The sequence below is a fragment of the Canis aureus genome, chromosome 4, assembly GCF_053574225.1.
Source record: "Canis aureus isolate CA01 chromosome 4, VMU_Caureus_v.1.0, whole genome shotgun sequence".
Lineage (NCBI taxonomy): Eukaryota > Metazoa > Chordata > Mammalia > Carnivora > Canidae > Canis > Canis aureus.
In genome coordinates, this window is record NC_135614.1 from 90,110,633 (window position 1) to 90,126,789 (window position 16,157).

The 16,157-nt window shown below is 59.9% G+C and overlaps 1 protein-coding gene across 2 annotated transcripts in view; it reads left to right on the plus strand.

Moving 5' to 3' along the window:
* ANKH (ANKH inorganic pyrophosphate transport regulator) overlaps window positions 1-16,157 on the plus strand; it is a 116,320-nt gene that overhangs the window by 88,294 nt on the left and 11,869 nt on the right. For both annotated transcript variants that reach the window (XM_077896405.1, XM_077896406.1), the window contains exon 8: window positions 3,198-3,293. In XM_077896405.1, coding sequence (XP_077752531.1) covers window positions 3,198-3,293 — 96 coding nt within the window. The remainder of the gene's footprint in view (window positions 1-3,197; window positions 3,294-16,157) is intronic.

Consider the following 16,157-nt stretch of genomic DNA (forward strand, 5'->3'; position numbering starts at 1 on the left):
AAAAATAAAATGAAATGAAAAAAATAGGAAAAGAAGCACACAAGCTGCCACTTGTGCTTTAAATAGCGATTCTTTTGCCTTGAGTTTCTACAGCAGCGGCTCGGAGCTGCTTCATCTGCCGGGGTCTCCAGCACAGAGGCCGCCTCTCCTCGCGGCCCAGGGCTCTCGTGGGGGATCAGATAAGACGGTATCGGCAGGTGAAGCCGGCAGCTTGGGCAGGGTGGCCCTGCAGGTGACAGAGGGCCTGCCCCCCCCCCCCCGCCACTGGACCAGCTGCCAGACCCGTGGGGGCGCAGGATGGCCTGGAGGCCCCATAGGCAGGCCCCGCCTCAGCCTGAGCTTCCAGCTCTTCACACCCGTAGCTGCTTGTGGGCTCCAGGGAGGGCAGGGCCTGTGCAGCGGGGCTCAGAAAGGTGTCCTGGCCACCTGCCCCGACCCAGGACGCTCCCGGGCACCTCTGACGGCGGTGACGTGGGGCTGAGGCTCAGGCCTGGGAAGACAGCGGCCACCATGGGTCCACCCCCTCACTGTGCCCCGGCGGACCCGGGCGCACACACACCCCGTCACACGTCCCCATCTGTGACGTCCCTCCACACCCTGCAGCCCCCACGCGGCTCGCCTGTCACTGTCGCCCGCCCCTTCCCCTCCCGTCACTCTCACCTGCCCCTTCCCCTCCTGTCACTGTCGCCCGCCCCTTCCCCTCCTGTCACTGTCGCCCGCCCCTTCCCCTCCCGTCACTCTCACCTGCCCCTTCCCCTCCCGTCACTCTCACCCTCCCATCTTCCCACACTCGCCTGTGAACAGCAGCTCACTCAGGATTCCCACCCTGCTGCCTAACGTGAGACAGGGCTGTGGCATGCCCTGAGGTCTCTACTGGAAGTCCGTGGCACTTCCCCAGTACACAGAGGAACCCACCACCCGTCCCAAACATCAGCCACATCAGGGATGCACAGCGTCTTCTGAAAACTGCTCCGGCCTTTGGGAGCAAACTGGAGAAGGCATGAGTGGCTTGCAGGACACTTGTCTCCTTGCAGTCCTTGTTTGAGCGAGTTTAATCCAATCTACTGACAGAAATCGCTATTTTGGTTTTAAGGAATGTACGTATAGAAGTGAATCCTAGAAAACCAAAATGATTATAAGTTTTCTTGCTCAACTTCTAGCTCTTGGAGAACCATATTGTACAATAGAACTTGAGCACAGCAGGGACCCAAGTGTTAGGACCTCCTGGCTGGGAAAGTCAAATCTAGAATTTTCCTGGCTCCCTTGAAACAACAGTAGAACACTCTACAGTTTCCCTGGAGCATCCAAGAAAAACTTGGGTTTACGCGGGGTCACAGAGGTTAGGTGCTGTGACAGACCCCTTTAAGGAGCGTACCTCTCGACAGCCACTGGAGCGACTCGGAACCCTCTGGAGCCTCCCTCATTGTTTCCAGGCATTCCAGGGAGCTCCTCCAAGCCGTTCGCGTGAATGCCGTCTATTCACCCAAATCTGAGACACCTCTGTGTGGACTTGCAGAATTTGCTGCATTGACAGTTGCAGTCCTTAGTCTCATTGTGGTTCCAGAATAGGAGAGTTAGCATTTCTTGCATAGCTTCTGGTGGCCGCTGCTGAATGCCGACTGGGAGCGCTGTCGTTGGCACAGAGTCTCCGATGTTCGGTCGCCGTCCCTGCGAGGGTGTGACCCTATGCAGATCGGGCAAACACAAGGGGACGAGGTGCCGGCCCCATGGCCGTGCTAGCGTATTCCAGCCACGCCGGGAGAAACCGTTGCGTTGTCAGTGGAAGCCCCCGACGGCACCGCGGCCCCCCACCCGCCAGGCGGGAGTGCTGGGAGGTTGCCTGACTCCTCGGGGTGCCCACACGGGGACTCGCACTTGGCTGGCACCTGCCCCTCTTCCCCTCCTGTCACTGTCCCCTGCCCCTCTTCCCACACTCGCCTGTGAACGTCGGCTGTGGCAGCAAAATCTGTTATTCAGGAAACGGATCTGCTTTAGAGGCTAGAATTAAGGAAACACGGCCTCAGCCTGAGTTTGTGCTGGCGGCATCTTGGGGAAGGGATTTGCGAGGTTGCCACGGCCTCCAAAATGAAGGAGCCGTCAAAAGCTGTTTCCGAGTGGAGCCTGCAGTCGCTCCACTCCGGTGACTTCCGCTCAGATGGACGCCAGCCAGGTGCTCGGGGGCCGCCTCCGGGCCCAGTGGGATCCGTCCGGGGGCAGGGGGCTCTTCGTCCACTGGTTTTCAAGGTGGGGCCAGGCCCTGGTGAGATGGGGTGAGGGGCAGCACAGCAGGTGCTGGGATGATCTCGGGGCCTCGGGATGTGCAGGAGAACGTTGGCGCTGTCTGCACAATTTGCTTAAAATTGAGTTTAACGGGGCGCCCGGGGGGCTCAGCGGCAGAGTACCTGCCTCGGGCCCAGGGCGTGACCCTGGGGTCCCGGGATCGAGTCCCAAGTTGGGCTCCCTGCGTGGAGCCTGCTTCTCCCTCTGCCTGGGTCTCTGCCTCTCTCTGTGTCTCTCAGGAATAAATAAATAAAATCTTAAGAAATAAGTGTAACACAGATTGCACCCTCTCCAGTCAAGAAGGATTGTGCTGACTTGTGGAGTGAAAGGGGAGGGCGAGGCGCACAGTCCTTAGTCTCAGAGAGCCAGTGGTCACCTCACAGCCTCCACGTGTGCCCCGCGGGCACGTGCACCCCCACAGGGCCCCAGGGCCCCCCAGGATGGCGGGAGGCGGGCCCCCGGGGCGCTTGGGAGTACGGTCAGCCGGCCCGTGAGGAACGGATGGGCCGTGCCAGCGATGGGCCCTGAAGACGGGGTTTTGAGAATCAGGAGCCCCAACGAGAACAGGGGGAGCAAAAGTGCAGAAATCTGAGAACCCCAGGTGTGCCGGGAAGAGCAGGTCTTGTCTGGGACAGGAGTGGAGGAGTCTGGTCGGGGCCGAGGATGCCACTCAGCTTGTCGCCGCTGCGGGAGGCCAGGGCCGCGGGGCCCATTCATGTCCGCGCGCCTCCGGAGCTTCCTCTGGCCCACGGTCACGTCCAGGGACCCGGCAGCTGCCAGAGACGGACAGAGGGACAGCCGTCCGCCCAGCTGCCGGGCGACGTCTGTCCTAAGGGCGCATCACAGGGCACTGAGGATGCTTTCCACACGGCCGCGGGGTCAGCCAAGGGTAACCTCCGCCCTCCTCTTTCCCCCAGAACAACCCCAGCAATAAGCTGGTGAGCGCGAGCAGCACGGTGACCGCCGCCCACATCAAGAAGTTCACGTTTGTGTGCATGGCCTTGTCGCTCACGGTAAGGAGACGCCACCCCCCGCCCCCCGCGCGCCCCGTGTTTCTGGAAGGGGAGGGGCCATCCTCAGGGACACGTGTCGTACTCCACACTGCCACGGCCTGTGGGTTCCACGCACAACCTCTTGAGAACATTTTTGTCCCAAAATAGGAACAGTAGCTCCTTAAGACGGTCACTGAGTCGGGGAACGAAGGGTGGACGCCTGCAATTCCAGGGACTTGTCACTCGCCGGGGAAAGGCCGCCTTTGCCTTTCCCTGTAGTAACACGCCTGTCGTCCTAACTGCAGACCCGTTTAAGCGTCAGGGTCGAGTGTAGAAGCCCCAGCCCCGCCTCAGTGGCCGCAGGGGAGGCCCCTTTCCTGACCGCACTGCGCGGCCCCTGTGTCCTGTCTCCCTGGCATGCGGCATGTGCGGATCCGGCCCCCACTCGTCCCGGCCCTCTGCCACCCCCCGCATCCAGCCGCAGGCCACCGCGCCGCACGCGTCCTCCCCGCCAGCCACCACGGTGCTCCAGCGTGGGACGTAGGGAACAAGCACATAGGCAGGCGCTCAGGAAGCCAAAGCACGGGGGCATGTGTGCGTAGGGAGAGCACGTACGACACGGCTTGCATGTGCATCTGTGCCCTTGAGCTCTGAAGGTGGAGATGAGCAGGAGGTAAAAGAAATGCGGATTTCTTAAAAGATTGTATTTATGGGGCGCCCGGGGGCCTCTGCGGAGGAGCATCTGCCTTGGGCCCAGGGCGTGACCCCGGGGTCCCGGGATCAAGTCCCACATCGGGTTCCCTGCATGGAGCCTGCTTCTCCCTCTGCCTGGGTCTCTGCCTCTCTCGGGGTCTCATGAATAAATAAATACGATCTTTGAAAAAAGATGATATTTATTTATCTAGAGCACGTTCAAGCAGGGGAAGGAGCAGGGAGGGAGAGAGACACAGAGAGAGAATCCCAAGCGGACTCCCTGCTGAGCACGGAGTCTGACAGCCGGGGGATCGGATCGGGGATCAGGATCGGGGTCGGGGATCCATCTCGTGACCCGAGGTCGCGCCCTGAGCGGAAATCAACAGGCCGACACCCAGTCCACTGAGCGACCCCGCTGCCCTGAGATGTGGGTCTTTTGAACTCTGTTCAGTCTTCCTGATGGCTGTCGTGGCTCCGCATTTCCTATTAAGTCCTGTAGAAATTCTCCGTTTATAAAGCGCAAGGATGTTGCAGAAATGCCTGGGCTGCGCGGCTCTGGGCATCCAGGGCCCGGCCGAAGGGCTGGGCGCGGAGAGGCGCGGCGGCTCTAGCCCCTCCCTGTCCTCACAAGCGTTTGGCCTGCTGCGCCCGGCCGTGGTCCTTCAAATCAAGCCCCGCACACGTTTTAAACCCTCAGTGGGTGTTTTTCCAAAGCCCACAGAGGGACATTTGATCCGCGGATCCCGCACCTGAATAGACTGTGACAAGGGCAGCTCGAGACGAGTAGCCGTCTGGTCGCGCATCACGACCCCACGTCCTCAGCCGCCCCTTCGCCCCAACCTGCCTCCGTCACGGGAGCGGGGACGGGTGTGGGGAACGTGTCTCAGCACCACGTCACCGAGGAGGAATTCCTGATAGCGTGTGTCTGTGTGTGTGTGTGGGTGGACAGGTTACCCCGGGCAACCCCGCTCCCCTCCGTGTGTTATTTCTCTACGGCGTGCAAGTTTTTCCATAGTTCCCTAAAATATTAGGAAAACATTGAGCAACCTTGAAACGGTTTAAAAGAGGATTTTAGGAAAAGCAGAGAAGGTTTCTATTCCAGGAACAGATCTCAGCCTTTGGAGACCATGTGAAGCGATTGCAAGTCCAAAGTTGAGTTGGACCCGACGCCAGGGCCTGCGACTTGGAGCTCAGCCCTTGCTGGAAGCTGGAAGCTCTCGGGTGTCACTGGCTCTGCGGTCCAGGGTCTGCCCAGTGGAGTCGGACGGAGGACAGGGGCGGCCCAGGCGTGAGGCCGCCCCCCGTCGGTGCCCGGGCGCTGACCTGTGCCTGAGACCAGAGCCGCCGCCTTCGTGGGTGTGACGATGCTTGAGGAGAGTGGTCCATGTCCCACGGACAGGCTTTATTTATTTCATTATCCTAATCCCGTCGTCCTTCCTGTAACTGGAAGTATATCAGGGGAGGTTTGCACCAGACAAATGGAGGCACAGTCTTCGTTGGGGAGAGACTGGAGTCGAGGGAGGCAGAACTCTTAATTTCTCTCTTTTTTTTTTTTTTTTTTTTTTTTGAAGATTTTATGAATTTATTCCTGGGAGACCCAGAGAGAGGCAGAGACACAGAGGGAGAAGCAGGTCCCTGCAGGGAGCCCGATGCGGGACTCGATCCCGGGACCCCGGGGTCACGCCCTGGGCTGAAGGCAGATGCTCAGTGCTGAGCCCCCCTGGGGGCCCCAAACCTTTCATTTCTTAGGAAGGGGGAAAGGACTTGGGATCGGTGACTCACCTGAGCACCTGTCATAGAACAAGCCGATGCCAGGGCTTCCAGGCCCACCCTCCAGGCCCATTAGTCCAAACTGTGCTGCTCCCGGCAAGGAGGAAGGGCTGCCCGGCCCTGAGCCCCCGGAGCTGGGCACCCTGCTTGCGACGGCATTTTCCTTAACACTAAAAACGTGGGATTTGAGTTTGCAGCTAGTGAAGTACGTTATCCTCATACACATTATCCTTACGCTTCAGTCAGTTGGTCCAAAATCTTGGCTACGGGAAGTATCCTTAAAACACACGGAAAAGGGACTCCTGGGGGCTCAGTGGTGGAGCCTTTGCCTTGGGCCCAGGACGTGACCCCAGGGTCCCGGGATCGAGTCCCACGTCAGGCTCCCTGCATGGAGGCTGCTCCTCCCTCTGCCTGGGTCTCTGCCTCCCTCTCTCTCTGTGTCTCTCATGAGTAAATAAATAAAATATTTAAAAAGAAAAAAAAAAAACAGAAAAGTAAGCAACATTTATTTAAAAATAGTTTGTTTATTTGAGAGAGAGCGTGAGAGAGCACCAGCAGGGGAGGGGGAGACGTGGCCCCGCTGAGCAGGAGACCGACTCGGGGCTCGGCCCAGGACCTGAGACCGGGACCCGAGCTGAAGGCCGATGCTTAGCTGGGAGCCACCCGGGGGCCCGGAAGCAACTTTATTTAAACTGAAGCATAACCGACACACAGCGCGGCATCCGTTTTAGGCGTAGGGTTTGTTCCTGGTTTTTCTTTCCTAAATTAAACATCAGGCCGTCACCCTAAGGCGCACGTTCCTTCCTGTGCCACTGCCCATACGCCGTGTGCACGCGTGGTGCCCCTTGGCGGCTCTGGCGGTCAGGTCCGGGTCTGCGGGGTCGTCCCCTGGACCCAGAAGGTGATGCCGCGCTGCTGTCCAGGCTGCCCCCCGAGTCGGCCGCCGGCCCCGGCACTGGCTGAACCGCAGCCCCCGCCTTACGTCCCGCTCATCCCACTTCCACAGCCTCCAAGGCACCCATTATTCGGAGTCCAGGTTTGTTTTTGTGGCTTTAAAACTTCTCCGCGTCGGGGGCCCCGGGCAGAGCCACCGAGGCTGCACTCAGGGTGCCTCCCCGCGATGCCGCATCGCCCGGGCCTCGAACACCGTCGGGAGCGCCGCTCCCAGGGCGCCGGCTCTTGTCCTGGGCGGGTGACAGGCCGCACATTCCACGGTCGCCATGACCCAGGTGACCCAGGAACGAGGACGGCTTCTCGGGGGAGCGGGTGCTGCCAGAAGCGCTGGGCCCCTCCCTCGGGCAGCCGTGTCGCTGGGTCACCGGCCGGCCTGTGGGGCTGCCTGGGCTGTGCCGGGGCCGCTGTGGCCGGGGAGCCTGACGCCTGACACCCCGTTGCTCCCTCGGAAAGACGGCGACGTCAAGTCGGAGGCAACGTCCTCCTGCGTCCGGGCTCTTCCCGCGCTCTCAGCCAGCGCTTTTCCTTTGAGAAAGGCCGCAGATGCCCCTGGGGGCGGGAGGTGGAGAGCGGGCAGCAGCCGTGTCCCGTTTGCACCTCCCGGGCCTCCGAGCAGCGCCCATTGGTGGCCGCCGATGGCGGGGGGCTCGGGGGCTCGGGGAGCCAGGGAGCAGTCCAGAACGGGGGACCGTCACCCCAGGTGATCCGTCCCCCCAGTGCTGGGGAAGGAGTGGCCACGGCGCTGTTTGCAGTAAAAGGACACCGGGTGGAACAGACAGATGCCGGGGCCCAGCGGTGCAGCGGCTGCCTCGGGCCCAGGGCAGGACCCCAGGGTCCCGGGATCGAGTCCTGCGTCAGGCTCCCCGCAGGGAGCTGCCTCTGCCTCTACCTGGGTCCCAGCCTCTCTGGGTCTGTCATGAATGAATACATAAAATCTTTAAAAACATGCAGTTTAAGATGTGGAAGAAGGGCTTCAGGGCTGGGCTGCACCGGAGAGCGTGCTGCGGTGGCCCCGAGCGGTCCGGACCCGAGCCGTCCCAGCCCCGAGGGGTCTCAGTCCCGGGGGGCAGGGCTGCCAGGCTGAGCTGGGGCTGCCGTCCCAACAAACGGCCAGTCCTGCCCGAACCTCCTGCTGGAGCCCCGGGTGCCCCCACTGTGTGACGGGCCGCAAGGCGGTGATGATAACCGAGGGCCGCTCCCCCAGCAGACCCCGGGCCGGGGGTGCCGGGCTGGCCGGCAGGAGGTGGGACCAACACCCCTCCTCTCGCAGGAAAGCGCTGCTACGGCCGAGGTGCAGAGCCTCAGCCTCCCGTCAGCCTGACGGTTCACCACGATGCGGGCCTGGATTCGAGCCTCGGAGGCAGACAGAACCACCAGCCAGGGCAGGACGTGTCTTATCAACGGTCCTTCTGATGAGGAAGAAGTGTCCCCAAAAGATGAGGGACCTGCCGCTCTGGGTGCTGGGCCAGGCTGGTGCGGCCAAGGGACCGGCTCGCTCAGTTCACCAAACTGCCGATCTACTCCAAGCATTTGTTTTTTAGACTATTTCTAAAGTTCATAGCAAATCAGATTAAACGGGGAGATCTTAACGTCGATGGATGTTAGTCGACCCATTTCCATTTTGACTCCACTGTAGCACTTCAAGGACATGCGGTATTTCCTTAAGCTCTTTTCTGCTCCGGTTTTGGGGAGCCGGTGCCAAGAGGGCGGCCGCTCTGCTGCGAGGCACTTGGAGAAGGATCCCTGCAAAGCACAGGCTTGGCTGCTCCTGAGGCCTCCCAACCCCCTCCTTGCAAAATGGAAACGGGCATCTGTCCAGACGGGTCTTGGCAGGCAGGGCCAGCAGGGCACTTTTGTGCAGTGAACAACGTCCGCAGTCATACCCGGCGCCCCTTGAACCCGGAGAAAGTCGGGAGGGGAGATGGGGGTGCAGGTCAGAAGGAGGAGGTCGGGGAAGGGACAGAGGTTGGGGGTCAGGGCGGACGGAGCAGAGGCAGCGGTGGGGACCGGGCAGAGGAAGGCTGCGAGGGCCCGCGGACCCCCGCCCATCCTTCCAGCACCGGTTGCTGTGAGCTCGGGAACGGTCACAAAGACAAGTTTTTAAGAAATCAGTGAATTTGAAAAACTGTTGGTTGCCACATAGGCCATTTGACAGGTTGATTTCTGGTGAACTGGCCTCCTAGAGGACGGAGTGGGAGCCTCAGCAGGCCCTGCACAGTCGGCTCGCCCGCCCCAGGTGCACGTTCTGCCCGCGTGGTGGGACCAGCAACCCTGGGCTTCCCTCCTGTCCCGCCGGTGGGGGCTGCTTGGGGGCAGGGGGGAGTGTGTGTCTGCCTGTGTGTCTGTCCGTGTCCGTGTCCGTGTCCGTGTGTCGCCGTCACCCAGAGCAGCGACAGAAGCTTCCAGCAGAGTGCCAGCGCCCCGCACCGCCTCACAGGACAGCGTCCCCAGGGCATCCGAGCCCAGTGGCTGTGACCACTGAAGCATCAGGTCCTGTAAAATCTTAAAATAGGCTTTTACTGTGGCTCCTCCTGGGCTTCGCTTCTCGACGTCAATGGTGGTGAAGAGGTGAAGAGGGAGAGTGCGACTCGCCCCCAGCCCTGCGTCATCCGTCCCAGCTCTGCTGGCCTGAGCCGTGTCCACCAAGCATGGCGCTACCGAGGTCCCAACCCCCGGCCTCTCCAAAAGGTCTTACTTGGAAGTAGAGTTAGGACGCGGTCCCGGCAGGTGCCTCGGGGCTGGCGGGGCGGGGGCGGGGGCACCAGCCAGTACCACTGTGGCCTGACGGGGCATCGGGGTGCAGGCCGGCGCGGGCCGCGTGTCTGCTGGAAGCCAGGAGGGGCATGGCGCCTGCACACGGGGCCCCAACCCTCCGGGTGCCTGCCTGCTTCCGGCAGCCCTGCAAACACACGGGGCTTCCGAGAGAGTCCTCCTCTAGTCACTTAGGGCCGCATGGGTGGATTCCCCTAATGTAACTATTCCACTTGTTTTCTTTTTTAAGAAATATTTATTTATCTGAGAGAGAGAACACGAGGCGGGGGGAGCAGACCCCACACCGAGCAGGGAGCTCAACGTGGGGCTCAGTCAGGACCCCGAGATGGTGACCTGAGCCGAAGTCAGATGCTCAACCGATGGAGCCCCCCAGGCGCCCATCCTTGTTTTCTTTTTAAATTCTCCACTCACTGTTCCCATAAGACCTCTCTATGCTTTTATTTCCAGATTCTCCACGTAAGATTCTGAGTAGAGGGTTTTCTTAGGAATATTTTTCATGGATACAGGACTGTCCCCAGATTTATGTGATTAATTATGTCTTTACTGGCATACGACTTTCGGGGGTTTTTTTGGGGGGGTGTTGACATCACAGCATCCAGCAGAAGCAGCGCTGCTGGATTTAGGTTAATTTGCTTTTTGGCTTTGTTCTGCTTTCCGCTAACTGATTAACCTGGGGCCTCTGGACCAGCCCTTACGGAACCCACCGTCGTGAACTCCGAAGAGCCAAAACACCTTCCCAGTTTTCAGAGAACAAATTCAGTCGCTAGTATTTTATCCAGTTGTGTTTATTTCCCCAAATTGTCTCAGAAGCTTGACACTTCGACTCCTCTCTCCTTAGACCCTATAGACGTTATCTGATTTGGCACAAAATTATGAAAATTACTTCGTTTCCCTCCACCGTGTCAGTACACACCTGTGGTCTACAGAGAGCCCCCGCGGGGAGGACAGCACACCCCTCGCCCTGCCCCGGGGCTGAGCGGGGCCGACTGGCCGCGGATCCTGCACCTGCCAAGGGCTCCCAGCCAGCCCCACATCCCAGGTGCGGTTCCGGGCGCCCCTGAGGCTTTTCTGGCACCACAGCAGGTTTATGGGAATGAGAGGACAGTGTGAGCTGTTGCTCCAGCAATGGCACAGTAACCCGGTGGAGATTATTCATAGACTTCCAGAGACGCTGTATTTTAGGACCCTCTGTGGCTCCTTTTATGGTGGTTTCTATTTAGTCTCGGCATAAAGACAGAACCAGCGCGGCCACCTGGCCGTGTGCAGGCCCGAGATGTTGCTCGATCACACACATAGTCTGACCCTCCTGACCACGGCTGGCGATAAGACGTGTGGGCAGAACGAGGCAGAAGGCCGTGCTCCCGGGTTTTCCGACATTAGCCCGTGCGCACACTCCCGGCGTGGGGCTCTGGACCTGAGCCTGCCTCTGGCGGCCCCAAGGTCTTGGTGTCCCGTGCACGTACACTGAGGATACACAGGGAGTCAGCAAGGCCCGTGGCCAGGGTCTCCGCAGCCTCCAAGAACAGCACATAGACCTACACACATCAGGCAGCGCGGGAAAGAGCCCGTCAGGGACACAAGACCCTAATTGGCAGGTTAAATGGTCGTTTTATGTGCTTAAGGACGCCAGAGACCGTTGGACCCAGGAACAAAACAGAGCAGTGAAGAACCACTCAGGCCATGCAGAGGCATTCACGGCCTCACCTCCCCACTGCCACGCGTCCCCTGCCCCCCAACATGGATGTGGAAAGCGATCCGGAAAGGAAAGTCGCTCTTAGCCAACGATGGACGGCCGTTGCTCAAAACACTCGGTGTTTCCCCTGAAAGGATTTACGACTGCGTTTCCAGCTCTAGCTCCGACCCCGTGACGTACACAGGGGGATCGGGCCACAGGCTGTTCTCCATGTCCTCTCATACGTGCCCTCCGAGCCCAGGGCAGCCCTCAAAGAACTAACTGCCGTACGATGCTGGGAAAGAGCACACGTGGCAGATTCGGGCGCCTGGAGAAGCTGCTCAGCATCAGCCAGGTGCCAGATGGCCCTCAAGGGCCTGCCTTTAATCCTCCGAGAGGCGGCTCTTAACCCATGCGGCCTGAGGAGCAAACTGGCCCTCACCAAACAAAATAAGACATTTCCAGAAAACCATGGCGCACTGGCCAGAGCCAGCCGTGCTCGGAGGCAGGGCTGCAGGCCGCACCGATGGCCCCGGGGCCCCGGGAGAGGGGCTTACCTCAAGCTTGAGCTCGGAGCCACAGAATGTGGGGTTTATGGATGTGACCCTGAGGTCCCGGGGCCTGGAGTCCCATCCTGGCTCCTCTGTGCCCCGACTGGGTGGCTCTGGGAAGGTCGTCCTGAACTAAGCCTCAGCGTCCCTGGCTGCCAGACGGGCATGATGGAAATACCCACCTTATAGGACCTTTCGAAGAGGTTTTTATCTTTTTATCTTCTTATTTATGAGAGACAGAGGCAGAGGGAGAAGCAGGCTCCCCAAGTTCCCCGGGATTGTGACCTGAGCCAAAGGCAGACGCTCAACTGACTGAGCCATCCAGGTGCCCCCTGCCCTTTTTAAGATTCTTAAAGATTTATTGAAGGCCTTTCGAAAGTAAAGCAGCTTAGCACGTTGGCAGGCGTGCTGTCGGCCGAGAACGGTGGCTCTCGTAGCAGGAAGCCCCAGACACGGGGGCTTCCGGGCGGAGGTAGATGCCCGTGCACGTAAGCCAATGCTTCTTGGTGCCTTGGATGCCAATGGACATACATGTGAATTTTTCTGATTTTATAAAATCTGTCCTTCCAAATTCCTATGGGATTTTTTGGAGCTGTTTTGAAAAAAATCAGCATCGTGATAGATTTATCCGTACCTTGCATGGGGGACATGACGCGTACCCAAGGCTATAACGCGAGCACCGGTTTTCCCCCTGAGGCCTGGGAATGCCTTGCGATGCCCGTTGCTGCTTCCTGTCCGCAACCTCGGCGCCCGCGGCAGACGCGGCTCACCCCAGCCCCGCCGTCTCGCTAACTCAGAATGTCCTTGGCCGCATCAGCAGTGAGCGCAGAAGGAGAATCATGTCGTCAGGCTTCCGGCCCAGGAGTGCAGTACATCTGGAGACTCCAACCAAATATTAGAAATGATAGTACAGAAAGACTTTAAGCCACACACGTGTGCACCGCAGACATTCCCTGGAGCCTGAGCTTTAGAGGAAGCTCGAAGCTGGTGCTGATGGGCACGGCCACCAGGGGAAGAGCACGCGTACTGATTCAGGCTCTCCCACCACGGAGGCCTGCGCCCTGCTGCGTGCCAGGCACGAGGCTGCCATGGTGCATGGACACCCCGAGCCGCTCTGCTTGGAGTTTGTCATCCCCTGGAGCAGACAGGCAGGACAGGGACACTGGTGTCTGGCAGTGTGGGAGGTCCATGGCCACCCGTGGTCGGGGCTCCAAGGCCATGGAAGTGTTGTCTCCGACAGTCCTGGAGGCCTGGGGCGGGAAGCCTGGCGACAGGGCTGCGACAGGGGCGTTGGCAGGGCGTGCTGCCCCCTGCGGCTTCGGAGAAGGTGCCCGTCCAAGCAACGTGCAGCTCCCGGCAGCCGCAGTGGTCGCTGGCCCTGGCTCTGCACATCCCGCCTCCTCCCTGCGCCCACGTGGGATCGCCCCTGCCCTGGAGCTCACGTCACAGGGGCCCTTGGATGGTCATTAGGGCCCACCGACACCCCAGATGATCTCATCTCGAGACCCTTAATCTAATCACACCTACTGCTCTATTAAGTAATGAATACGTGTCCTGGGGATTTGGGAGTCCGAATGTCTGGGTGGGCCTCGTGCCACCTGCTGCAGGGACCCCAGGTGCTTTGGAGGAAGATAAGAGGCACAAGGTGAGGGGCGGCCGGGGAAGCCCCTGAGGGAACCACCTGCGCACAAGCAGGCGTCTTCTGCTCCCCTCTTCTGGTTACGTGGGGCAGCGTCTCTTGAGAGCTTCCCAGCCCCCTTTCAGAAGCTCTAGCTCTCTTCCATCGTAGCTCTTTTCCACAAAATTTGAAATCGTTGTTTTTTTTTTTTTTTAATTTCCCTGGTCACTGGTCACTTGCTCCCACGCGAGCCGCCTCCTCCTTGCGGGTCCGAGTCCCATGCAGCGGTCTGTGCTCCGTCCCGGGCCCCAGCCTCCTGAGATAAGCCTCGTGCACGGGCATTACCATGCAGTCCGCCAGAGACGGGATTCAGACGCTCTAGAAGTCGGGCGTGGGGCTGCAGCAGCGGACACCCCTGCCAGCTGTGCCGCCCGGAGTCCAGGGGCAATAGGTGCCGTCAAGGGGTGGAGACATCTGGCGTTGGCAGCGCGTGACTCCTAAAGCTGCAGGGCCTGGGCCCCAAGGCACCCTGCAGTGGGGAAGGAAAGCCAGAGGCTGCAGCATCGGAGGGGAGCGGTCAGGTGATTTCTCGTGACACACGGAGATAATCCTGAAATGCTTTTTGCACTGTTCACAGTAGATAAGGCCCCGGGAAGCCCAAATCCCAAGGACAAGGACCCGGAACTCCGCCTCGCTGTCTCCCCAGCCGCCGTCCCGACCTTGGGAAGACAGGTGGCCCAGGCCGTCGGTGTCTATGGTGTCCCAAAGCCCGGCAGCTCCCCGGTTCCGGCCGCCTGTGCTCGGGGTGTGAGGTGTTGCTGCAGAACAGCAGCATCGCAGGGAAGGAGACCGGCCTGCCCCAAAGCTGCGACACGCAGTGCTGCTTGCAGCTTCGGGGCCCCCCTCAGGAGCCTGTTGGCATCCGGGGTTCAGGATGAACCACTTCCGTCGACGCAGAGGGCCTCAGGTGCCCAGCCGCCCCACTTGTCCCCACCTGCCGCTCCCCGGAGCAGCACGCAGAGCGTCAGCCGACGCGTCCAGAATCCCTCCTCCGTCCGGAGGCCCTCAGCTGTGCTAGAAAGCTGCGGGATCCCAGTAGGACAACAGGAAAGCCACTGTCCCAGAAGACCACGTCCAGTCGGCCCCGTCTTTGGAGCTGGAAGTTAGGGACATGGGATGACCCAGCCTCACCCTGCTGCGGCTCCCGCCCCCAGGCTGTCACCCGGCCATCGGGGCAGCGGACACTACGGGCCTTATTCCGGGCCCGGTACCATGCGGACCCGGGGCTCCCGCAGGAAGGGCCTGTGAGAGGCTTTGTTCTGCTCGGCACCCGCCCCCGCGCCCAGACTGCCCGCTCATTGTTCGCGGCCTCCAGGAGCAGAAAATGACCCCCTTGTGCACGGAGAGGACAAAAAGGACCAAAGGTGAATAAACTCCATTGGAAACCGAGTCGCTTGGCGCGACCCGGACCCATGGCTGCAGGAGCGGCGCTTCCCCGGGGCTCCCTTCCCCGCTCGGGCACGGTGGCCGTTCTCCGAGGAGGACCCCCCGCGTCCTCACAGCTCCTGGGGGACAAAGACCCATGAGGCTGCTCAGTCCCCGAGAGCCCAGCCTGAGCGCGCTGATAAAATGATGATATCGGAAGATCTTTTATTCACAGTAAAACGCACTTAACATAACACTTAGCGCCCTAACCGCTGTTCAAGTTCAACATTTTAAAGATCCTCGAGTGTGCAACCGCCTTTCAAGTTAGAAACCTTAGGATGTCGCTGCCCCTGCTGTGCCCGGTGCCCGGTGCCCACTGATCGCTTGCAGGGCCCCAGTCCTCGCCCCACGCTTCTCCGCCTGCGCCGTCTCCCCAGACCCTGCCCTTTCACTGTGACCTCAGGGAAACCTTAGGCTAAGCCGAGGCTCAGCGGGGAGCTCCTAAACGCTTTTTAAAATTATATATATATATATATATTTTATTGGTGTCCAACTTGCCAACATGCAGAATAACACCCAGTGCTCATCCCGTCAAGTGCCCCCCTCAGTGCCCGTCACCCAGTCACCCCCACCCCCTGCCCTCCTCCCCTTCCACCACCCCTAGTTCATTTCCCAGAGTTAGGAGTCTTCATGTTCTGTCTCCCTTTCTGATATTTCTCATCCATTGGGACAGACGGACGGACGAGGGAAACCTTCGGGGCAGGGAGCCGCCTCTGTGGGCTGGGTGCACAGCGCCCCCTGCTGCTGGAGCGCGATGCTGCCGCCTTCTGCAGAGTCCAGACGTTGCCCCAAGAGGCACGGGGTGCTCAGTGGGGGTACAGGGCCCTGGGTGCTCCTGTGGGCATACTAGGCCCTGGGTGCTGCTGTCGGCTTACTGGGTCCTGGGTGCTCAGTGGGTGTACTGGGCCTGGGTGCTGCTATGGGTGTACTGGGCCTGGGTGCTCTGGTGGATGTACTGGGGCCACTGAAAATCTCAGGCAAGATAGGCCTGTGCCACCTGGCAGGGTCCGGCTTTTCTGCTAGCACCCCTCCACCCCCAAACAAGTCTAATCAGCGTGCCTGCAGAATGGACCGACGCGGGCTGCAGCTTCCCAGGACAGCCAAGCACACGGCCCAGAGCCAAGCTCCTTACCACCCCTTCGTACACAGTATTATTGAGGGTCAACCCAGTGGAGAATTAAGGCCACTTAAAAGGATATTGTACCCTTCTAAGTAAAATCTCCACATCAGAAGAAAGCCCAGGGCTGGCAGTTTAACTAAAAACACCTGCATGCATCTTACGTTTTGTACTGGCAGAGATAAGAACCTCTGACTTCCTGCTAATCCTGAGTGTTGGGGTAATGAAGACAGCTTTGGGAGCTCCTCAAAAG